A 10,390-nucleotide genomic window follows, 5' to 3' on the forward strand; every position below is an offset into this window, starting at 1 on the left:
TTTAACTGCAAGTCTTTATTTGAACAAGATGCCTTCATGCATTTCATTCAGTAAGGGTGTACATTTAATATAAATGAATAAAACGAGAAGTAACTTTCAAATTTATATAATTGAACGACTAAAATACCAAGAAAAAAATTAAAGATTTATAATTACTATATTTTACTAGAGTAATAGTTAGAATGAGTAGTATCTTCAAATCCATATCTAAAATGAAAACTATCAAAACGTGTTAGTTTACTTCACATTTGCATGAACGAGCAATATTACTATTTCCATCATGAGTCATTACAAGGTGTTCTCCTCACTATTACAAGGGTTATGCGGTTTCTGGCGTTACCCATACCCACGTCTTCTCCTACCGTCTAATAATGACCAGGCCTGCAAAATCTGATAAAATCGTTTCTCTAAAGGCTAGGCCTGCCATTGACTGAGCATTGGGCGGGATGACAGGTCCATTGGAATTCGAGTGGAGTAAATGCTGAGTAAATGCTCATAAAAGAAGAAGATCTCAAGAAGAAGGAAGCAGACGCGAGGCTTCCTTCTTCACTTCCGCCAACCAATGGCTCGTCCACTTCGCCTTCTTCAATAGCAGCTCAGCCACTCCACTTCCGCCAACCAATGGCTCGTCCACTTCCGCCAACCAATGGCGCCCGAATCTTCTTCGTCTTCATCTGTGTGTGTGATAACTTCTACTTCCTCAACTCCCCCTCATCCGTTCCCTCCTCCATCTGTGTGTGTGATAACTTCTACTTCCTCAACTCCCCCTCAACCCCTCGTCTCTGCTCCCCCTCATCCGTTCCCTCCTCCAAGCTTACCTCCCCCAGCTCGCCTTCCTTGCCCTCCTCCCTCCTTCGCCTCGTTCTGATTGTTCGTGCTCTTTCTTGGAACTCCAGTAAAGCCAGTTCCACTGTAAAACTCCCTTTGCTGGAAGACTCAAGAAGCTGCGTAGGAATCGCACAGTGGCGCACTGCTCAAAGGAAGGTTCACTACATCATGGTGAAATATTGGAGTTCGTTGACACACTGGTAGCTACCACTGGGCATCGGATTCTTAGAGCAACTCTTTTGAGGAGCCTGGACACGACTGTAAGAGGGTTGCGGCAAAACGTATGGTCTATCTCGCTTCCTTTTCCCAAAACGAACCTTCTCTACCACTTGGGATGCTATTCACAACTCGGCTGTTTTTCAACTTGATTGTGATTTTTTGATTCAAGGAATAGGGGGAAAGAGTTTCCTCTTTTTCTGCATGAAGCCTTCTACTTAGATCCTGTTGCCATACCTTTTACAAGCTCTATCTATCTCCCTCCGTTCTTTTGATTGTTTGCTTGAATTTACTACGTGTTGTATGATTGTCTATACATACTTTTTTGCAGGGAGCTACGCTTGGAGGCTCTGATGTGAGATTTCGGTTCTCGACTTTGTTGAGAAGTCATCTACTACCAACTACTTTATAGCTTGCAAGTAGAGACGCAACGCTTCTCAAAAACTCGAAGATCAACAAGAGTGCCCCAAGTACCTTCCCTTTCATGCGCTCATGTTTTGGCGAATTTTATTACATGTGTGTTTTGTTGTTGGGCAGCTCGGAAAGAAATACAGAAGAAGGGTTGTGTGTTGACGATGCATTGCTGGGATAGAACTAGACATGAGTCCTCCCCTTGTAGATGACGATAGTCGCTCAGAGTTCACGAATGATCATAGTACCTTCCTGCCCTCTCTTGGCTGTGGTGGCAGTTGGACTGCCACCACAGCATTTGGAGCGGATTAGATTCTTGATTTTCTAGATTGGCTAGAAGGTGCTTCTAAGGCCGAAGAGAATAGGGAATAGTTGGGTTTTCGGGTTCTCTATCTGTTTCATAAACAATGGCTAATGAGCCGAGCACCTCGAACCCGCTTGACGAGAGAGATCCTGGAAGATCGAAGATCGACCGACCCCTGATAGATTACGCGCAACATCGAAGGCACTTGGCACGATAGCTTCTTTTGTGCTGTGGTGGCAGTTGGACTACCTGGGGCAGCAAAAGAGGTAGCGCGTTAACGCGCTGCCTCTTTTGCTACCCCAGGCAGTCCAACTGCCACCACAGCATTTGTTCTTTCCTTTTGTTCTTTCCTTTCGGCGCCTCGCTTTCATCTCCCTTTCTCTGGTGGCTTATATTGTAATGCCCATCGTTATGATGGATATTAGCTTGTGTGCCGAGGTGTCGTCTGCGGCGTCCTATAGAGTTTTCACTTCCAGCACGAACAATTCATAAAACTCGCTTTATATTCAATGCTCTACACAGTCTTCCCATCTCTTAAAACCCCCCCAAAGCCCTTCTTTGTTATGCTCCTCTCTTCATCTTCAATATCTCCATCTCCATCTCCATCTCTATCTCTTTAGCTATGGCCGTCGAAACTGCTGTCTACTTCCCTGATGTCCGTGATAAGGCCGTCATCTTCCTCGGTGAAGAATGTGCTGATAAATCTGCTGAGCTTTTCGAGACTTTCCACCTCCCCGGTGGCCTCCTCCCCCTCCACGATATCGTCGAAGGTGGCTGGGTCGAAGACACCGGCTTCGTCTGGATGGTCACCCGCCGTAGCCAGGAGCACCACTTCAAGAAGGCCGACCGCCATTGCGTGTACGATGAGCTCGTCACTTGCACCATCACGGAGAAGCGGATGAAGGATATCAGAGGCGTCAAAGCCAAGGATCTGCTGGTCTGGGTGCCTGTGAACGAGATTTACATCGACGAGAAGAACCCGGATAAGATCACCTTCAAGAGCATTATGGGTCTCTCGCGCTCGTTCCCGACCGACTCCTTTGCCAGAGGGGCGTAAATGAGAAGCTACTTGCTCGGATAGTAAAGCGGGGCAGCAGCTTGTAGGATTCATTGGTGTGTTCCCATGTGAGCGCGCTTTCAGATCCTATATGTAGGCTATCGATAGCACGAATCGTAAAACGAATTTGACGATTCCTTCCGTCTTTGTTACCATTTATACGATTCCACTTCATCTATCAATTGAACCTTTAGCCTTTTTGACCTACCAACAAGTCGAGCAGGTGGCGTGGCGTAGTGTGGTGGCAGTTGTCATACTTGCTGTGAATGAACGTATAAGTTGTCATACTTGCATAGCCATTATCGGGGTCTGCAGCGAGTATCCCAATCATGATATAGCCGATTTGGCTTGTGGAGGAATATGCCAGCATACGTTTCATACTTGTTTGAGTAATGGCGATTAAATTTCCCAAAATCATGCTAGAAATGGCTTATTCCTCCACACTAGTGCCTTACCATGGGTGGTGGGTATCACTCGAGTTTTGCTGCTGGCACTTGCATTTTGTGCTCGTCTTCCGCGGATTCTAACTCCATTATGGCACTCTCGTGTGCAGGCGAATAAGTCACAGGACGCATCATCAAAATCACAGGACGCTCGTGAGGGAAATTTCATATAGAGTGAGGCAGAGTATATCAGAAACGGGAGAACAGGAATAGGATTTTCTTCGTCCCCAACAGGCACGGCTTCATTATCTTGGGGCGATTCCTTCGCTGACAAATGCACCTATCGTATGTTGCACCTATAATTCCTGAAGGATTGGAACTAATGGAATCTACATCTCGGAGGTGGTGGCAGTTGGACTGCCTGGGGTGGCAGTTGGACTGCCTGGGGCAGCAAAAGAGGCAGCGCGTTAAAAAGAGGCAGCGCGTTAACGCGCTGCCTCTTTTGCTGCCCCAGGCAGTCCAACTGCCACCACAGCATTCGAACTGTGGGAAGTGTGGGAAGGCATACACACCATAGCCTGGGGCAGCAAAAGAGGCAGCGCGTTAACGCGCTGCCTCTTTTGCTGCCCCAGGCTATGGAATGTACGCCTTTCTGTATAGTCTAATTAGTCTGCATCTTGGCGTCGGATTTTATCTCCTCGGGCTCTTCACGACTTTTTCTTGCTCCATTTTGTTTCGTTACTCCATTTTGCTTGCATTGCTCGGTGGTTGTTGCTTAGGACTCGATGGTGTTCACAGGTTTTTTGTTGACTTGGTTGTGTAGCAGCCCGAGGTATCATTTCATTTTATAAGACTTGCCGTCAAAAATTTGTGCCCATATTTTACAAACCATATATACGAGGCATGTATGTGGTTGCTAGAGTTACCCAGAGTCATGCAAGGGAGGGGAACTTGGACTGTGAAGGGCAGTAAAAGAGGCAGCGCGTTAACGCGTTGCCTCTTTTGTTGCCCCAGGCAGTCCAAGACCCGCTCCCATGTGAGGCATTCAAGTGATATTCAACTCTTGAACGGATGAAAGAAGTTCACAAAACAAATGAGCGAGTGCAAGTCCAATGTTCAAGTGTAGAGAGATAAGAGGAAAACTTTTAGAAAACCTTGTAGACCATCGGCATCTAGGTAGCATTTCGAAGACAGTCCTATTTATGCTCTAGAATTGCATGAGAGACCAAAAGAGACAGCGCGTTAACGCGTTGCCTATTTTGGTCCCTCGGGCAGTCCAATAGTCCCCTCCTTGCATAGCGATCAAAAGACCATGTGAGCTATCCTTCCAAGAGTCCAATAGCATTCCAAAGACCATAAGACCTGTATACCAAAGCATACTTGGAGACAAAAGATGAAATAGTCGAAGCAACCTCTTGTGAGTATTGATACATGGAGGATTGAGTAGAAAAGCCTTGCTGAAAAGCGTTCATCAGAGACAGCTTGAGATGCCAAAAAGGACAGCACGTTAACGCGCTGTCCTTTTTCGCTTCTCAAGGTGTCTTTTCATGAGGGTAAGGGGTAGGCATAGAAGTGCATATTTGCCACTGCAATTCCATATATCTAAGTGTATAGATACCACTGCAAGTTGATATACTATGTGCATTGGAGATGAAACTTTTTCTTTTAGGACACAAGTGGGTGAATGTTCCCTAAACTGGAAATCAATTGCATTGGTAGATACATGTATTTTTGTCTAGATATGTAAAATGATATTTATTCATAAGTGCGAGTTTACACACCTTTGCATTCATATATGTCAGCAGTTTGAGATATTTGTCTGAAGCTTTTTCCTTATGAGGTGTACACACTTCATTATCTGTTTGGGGCTTTGCCCTCGTGATATGTATTGCATATGTTTTCATAAACAAACCCTTTATCATATATATATGTGAAAAAGCTCTCATGTTTTTTTGAGCATATGGAAAGATTTGAGAAGACCTTTGAACCTGCCATAGGTTATACTCTATCTGTTGTTACATGTTGTTTCTTGTTTTTAGTTTTGGTTTTTATTGAGAAGGTTTTGAGAACTATGATTGGAAAAATGCCTTGTTTTTTGTCTTTTCAGGATGACAGGAAAAAAAGGCAGAAAAGTTCAAGTGGCACATTCTACAAAGGTGACAAGAGGAACAAAAGTAGATCACAATGTTGAATCATCAGTAGGTGGAACCGAAGAGCAAGAAAGTGTGGTGGGTCTAGAGGTTGAAGTATCATCAACTCAAAGAGATGAAGGTCCAAGAGTGGAGGAGGATGAGTTGGATGATAGTGAAGTTCAGGTGGAAGGAGGAGGTGATGTGATTGGCAAATGTAGGATGCTTGATTCAAACCAGTGTCCTTGCATTCCCTTGTGTAGGTTGATACCTTATGCAAGAGTGAGAGGACTTCGTGATGATGTATCTTCACTTAAAAGTACATTTCAAGTGGAGGGCTATCTCCCGGAGAAAGGGTCTTTCATTGTATCTGTCTGCAAGAGTGATGGAGGGGAGATAGTTGTGACAGATGATATGAGGAAGAGTTGGTCTCCCACCTGGAGAGAGGTGGATGAGGAGTTTGAGAAAGATGTGATGTCTAACACTGACTTTCATTTTATGTCGCAAAAGATGTTATTTGTTTGGGAGGGCAATCATAGGACCACTGCATGGATGAGTGTTATCAAGGAAATCTTTCCTACAAACAAGAAAAGACATGTACGAGTGGTATGCACAATAATTGACCCAAGGAAAATTAGTGAGATTGCTCTCTTGGCAGGGCTACAACGAATGAATTCGTAAGTACATGGACTCTTTGAATCTTCTCCACATTTGTGTTTTATGCTACTTTGTATTTAGTTGTGTACTTTATTGTTTGTTTTCTAGCATGAATGAACATGCCATTATCAAACCCAGTCTAAGGGACATACTCATAAATGCACACAACATTTGTGAGTGTGACTCTATGGTGTTTATGAAAACATTGTCTTTGAGTGAGATCAAATCAATAGAGAATTGGAGGGCTCAAGAGAGTAAAGGGAAGAAGCCATGGTTTCCATTGACAAGAGGTTATCTGGCAAGGCTTGTCTTCCAGGTAGAATGTTGCATTTGTATTGATGCTTACTTCTTTATCACTCCTTTGCTTTCTCTAATTGGAACTTATGTATGTAGGTTGAGTACAATACAGAGCTTTAAAAAGCAATGGACAAAATATCTACAAAGCTACCTTTAGATCAAAGGGGAGAGGCAGAAGGAAAGCAATGTACCATAATTCAAAAGAGAATTGCTGATAGGATGGGAAAGGTGTGAATTGAATTTTCTATACTTTGTTGCATTTATTTTGAAGTTAAGTGACTGACATGTCATCTTTGGATAGGTGTTGAATTGTATAGATCCTGGTCTTGGAGAGGCTTGGTTGGAAAAGTTGTTTGCCTTGCGCTTTGATGGTGCGGACTCTTGCGTGACATTGGAGAAGCTCCAACTCATTGCAAAGTCTGATTTGAGATTAGAAAAAAAAAATATTTTCCTTTCTTTGTTAGAAGCCACTAAACCTATGCGAGACATGTACTTCATGCCTGTGGGCGACCTTGAGTACAGAGGGTGTGTTTCTTCTACCAATACAAATCATCTTTCATGGTGTTTGTTTGTTTCTTGCCAATAACATGACTCTTATTTTTTTATTATAAAATTGCGTCAACTTTTACTGTTTAGGTGGATTAGTAGAGAGATATTTTTGGAGAAGGTGGAGAGACAGTCATTGAAAGTGCTTGAAGATTTGAGGGTAATCACAACAATGGGCATGCCTTTGGATACCCCTAAGGATTACACATTGCAGCAATACATGGAGGATATAAAACTGGAGGGGAGAAAACATATGTTTGTGGTGCTAAGATCAAAGGAAACAAAGATGGAGAGCAAGGGTGGAAAAAAAGGAGATGGACTATCTGAGTTGGACATGGCTGCCCATAGGGTGGTTTATAGGTATGTTGTCAATTCATTCGAAGGTTCATTTTTCATTTGTCTATTTTTGTGCTATTGATTCATGTACTTACACAATCATTGATGGTTGTTCCACTTGATTTTTTGACCTTTTGATGGTTTGGGACATCCAATTTTTTTGTGTTTCTTGGTTGATAGATATCTCTCCCACTTGGCAATAGAGAAAAGGATCTCTGACATTCCAAATTTGTGCAAGAGTTGGGTGGAGATTGGTCATGCTACATGCATGTATCCACCTGGCATGCACCATCTCTCTCAATGGGAATTAGCACATTGTCCCTGGTGGATAGATTTTCCTAAAGGACAAGTACTGGTGCAAGAAAGAGACTTGTACAATACTTATGCTTCACAAAAAGCCAATGAAGCAAGTAAGGACAAAGTGGAGGGAAGCTCAAGGAGAGATAAGAAAGAGAAAGAGAAACAAGAACATCCTCCAGAAAAAGGTAAGGAAGATACAATATGATTGTTTGTTGATGCTGTCTTCAATTTGTTTTGACATTGCATTAATAAGTTTATGATTGTTCTCTTTCTAGATGAGGGACCATCTAGTCCTATGCGGCATGAAATGGATCACATAGAGAGTGCAGGTAAGGGTGTTGTTGTGTTCTGCATATGTAGTTGTTCCTTTAACACTAGTTTTACTTGTAATTAATTTGCTTTTGCATATAGGTGGAGAATCAATCTCGGGACTTGTGAAGCAATACGTGTTCCATCGATCACAGTCACCTGACATTTCCTTGGCCCGTGGCATCACACCTTTGTTTGCTTGTACAGTTGGAGATTACATTGCAATGGGCAAAGACTTTGCTGACTCAAAAAGAAATGATAAGTATGCTATTTTGCATGAGTTTTTTATTACAGTGGCTAGTCGAGATCAGGACTACAAGAGGATGGGTAAGAAGGTGAAGTGGGCTTCAGATTTTATATTGCTCGATTTTCCATCTGGCTATCCACTTGATGAGAGAGGATCCACTCCTACTTGGAATGTCTTGCTCGAGGACCATGTGCAGCATGGGCTTGCAGTTGCATCAGCTTCTTTGTCTGATAGTGGTTGGTTGGCATGCATATGTCCTTTGGCAGGTAAGGCACAATACCACAATTGACATTTCACATTTTTGTTTCCATTCTACTAGTTTTAAATAAAATTAATTGCTCGTAGGACAATGTATTGGTTGGATGGAACGGTTTGCATATGTCCAGGGCTTGGAGGTTGTCAGACGTGTGATCATTCATGACAAGTTTCCATATGGATTTTGTAGAGAACATGATAAAAGTGTTAAGGTAAGCTACCATTCCATGCATTCTATGTTTGCATTCCATGATAAAAGTGTCTTTGACAAATGTCTCCTCGTTGGTCCTATGCATGCTATGTTTGGAAGGATAAGTCCTATGCATGCTATCTTTGCCATCTTTCATGCTATAATGCTTGCTAGTTGAAGTCAATATACTATACATGTTTTTCTCCATGTGGTTTCCAGATGCAATCTTCAGTATTAGCTCTAATACGTAGAGCAAAGAAGAATCCAATAGTTTTTTGGGAGGAGAGCTTTCCACTTTTCCAACAGCTTTTGATTGATCCACGTGAAGATGTCTGGACTCATTACATACCTCCCTCTGCAAGGACAATCGTGCCTATGTCTTCTCAGCTAGCACGAGGTGGACTAGAGAGGAGTAGTTTTTTTGTAGGTTGCATTATGTCTCTTCTCTGTGTTCCTGGAGGGCTGGTTCTAGAGATGGGTTGTGGTACAGCCCCTCTTATGCGTGCTTGTCAGGCCATTGGCAGGCCTTGTTTTTCATTTGATTCAGACAACAGTATTATGGCTAGCATTGTTGAGCCACTTGTGGCAGATCGTTCTGGAAAACGGATCAGGTCAGAGCATGATGGAGAGGGGGAAGAAGAGAGAGTGGAACCTGTCACAAACCCCTTTGATGACTAGTATGCTACTGGCCCTGAGTTTTTTTGTTATATATTTTGAATGCTAAAATTGAGGACTTTGAAAGTGTTATTTAGCATCTTTATAATATGGTAGATAGTGAACATTTACGGGTGCCTTTGAATCAAGAAAGTACAAATTTTGATGCTTTGGATAGTGTTTGTAAGGCCTTGATCTAGCAATTGATTTTTTTTGCTTTTTGTTGGTAGCGAATTGTCTTTTGTATAACACATAAGGATGGCAAGACTTTCTTCTTGTTGGAAATTATTTTCATTGTTCCACTTTGACTTACTTTCCTTTGAAATGTATGTTTTGTTGTAGTTTGTTGCCATGCTATGCAGAAAAAATGGCAAGATTCATGACAGCCGACAAGAGATATGATGAGTGGCAATTAGATAAACCACATGCGCGCAACTACTTTCTTGATGATGAATGTCAGGGGGATTAGAACATGGTTTAAAACACCATTTTGTTCATAGACTGATAGTTGTTGTGGTGAACCATGGATACATTTGGAAAGTTTTGGTCTAGTGCATTTTGCGGGTGAAGTGGTATTTCAATAGTCATCTATGTTATGAGTTTGGTAATTAGTTTATGTTCTTCGAGTGAAAGATAGGGTGGATTGTAAGTCTGATTATTGGTATGCTTATTATGACAACATCTTGCTATAGTAAGTTCGGTTTCAAATTTGTTCTCATCGGAGGAATTGTAAAAAAACTCGCTCGCTTCATTGGGCCCGCTCGCTTTTTCTCGCTTGCTCTATTGACTACCCCGTAAATCACCTATGCACGAGCAGCAGCCAACCAAGCGAGCAGCAAGCTCAGCAGCAGAACTCGTCAGCTTACTAAGATGGACAATGGCTCTATGGCTCTTGCGATGCCATCAACACCCGTGAGCAGTGCTATCCCTTGCTTTCGGCAGCAAAAGCCAAAACTAGCCAAGACTGGCTACTCTGAAAGCTCCTAAGGCTGCCAAGGCCCCAAAGCCTATGTGACTATAGCTCCTGGTTTCCAACATCCAACTGACTAAGCATGGACACAGTAGCACTGACAGATTGTACGCACACAAAGGCAGACTCGGACAGTAGCACATCTAATGACAGACTTCATCACATGCAAGCAATCCCTCTGCATTAGCAATGACTCCATCCCGATGGCCCCAACCACAACCAGTAGCGACCATTTAAGAGCAGCCAGTGCTCCTACATCGATCGACCTTCACGGAAGCTTCTCCAAGACGAGCTATTGCTC

At 42.9% G+C, this 10,390-nt stretch overlaps 1 protein-coding gene across 1 annotated transcript; it reads left to right on the forward strand.

Annotated features, from left to right (window-relative positions):
- Positions 1–2,375: 2,375 nt before the first annotated feature.
- LOC147901408 (uncharacterized) lies at positions 2,376–2,816 on the forward strand. Its single transcript, XM_087376370.1, has one exon. The coding sequence runs from the start codon at positions 2,382–2,384 to the stop codon at positions 2,814–2,816; it is 435 nt and encodes a 144-aa protein (XP_087232496.1). The 5' UTR covers positions 2,376–2,381.
- Positions 2,817–10,390: the final 7,574 nt, after the last annotated feature.

The sequence above is a fragment of the Dipteris shenzhenensis genome, chromosome 6, assembly GCF_047967505.1.
Source record: "Dipteris shenzhenensis isolate YYH24624 ecotype China chromosome 6, Dip_SZ_1.0, whole genome shotgun sequence".
NCBI lineage: Eukaryota > Viridiplantae > Streptophyta > Polypodiopsida > Gleicheniales > Dipteridaceae > Dipteris > Dipteris shenzhenensis.

Coding starts and splice junctions, on each gene's coding strand:
- LOC147901408 (XM_087376370.1), top strand. CDS start 2,382: ATGGCCGTCGAAACTGCTGTCTACTTCCCTGATGTCCGTGATAAGGCC.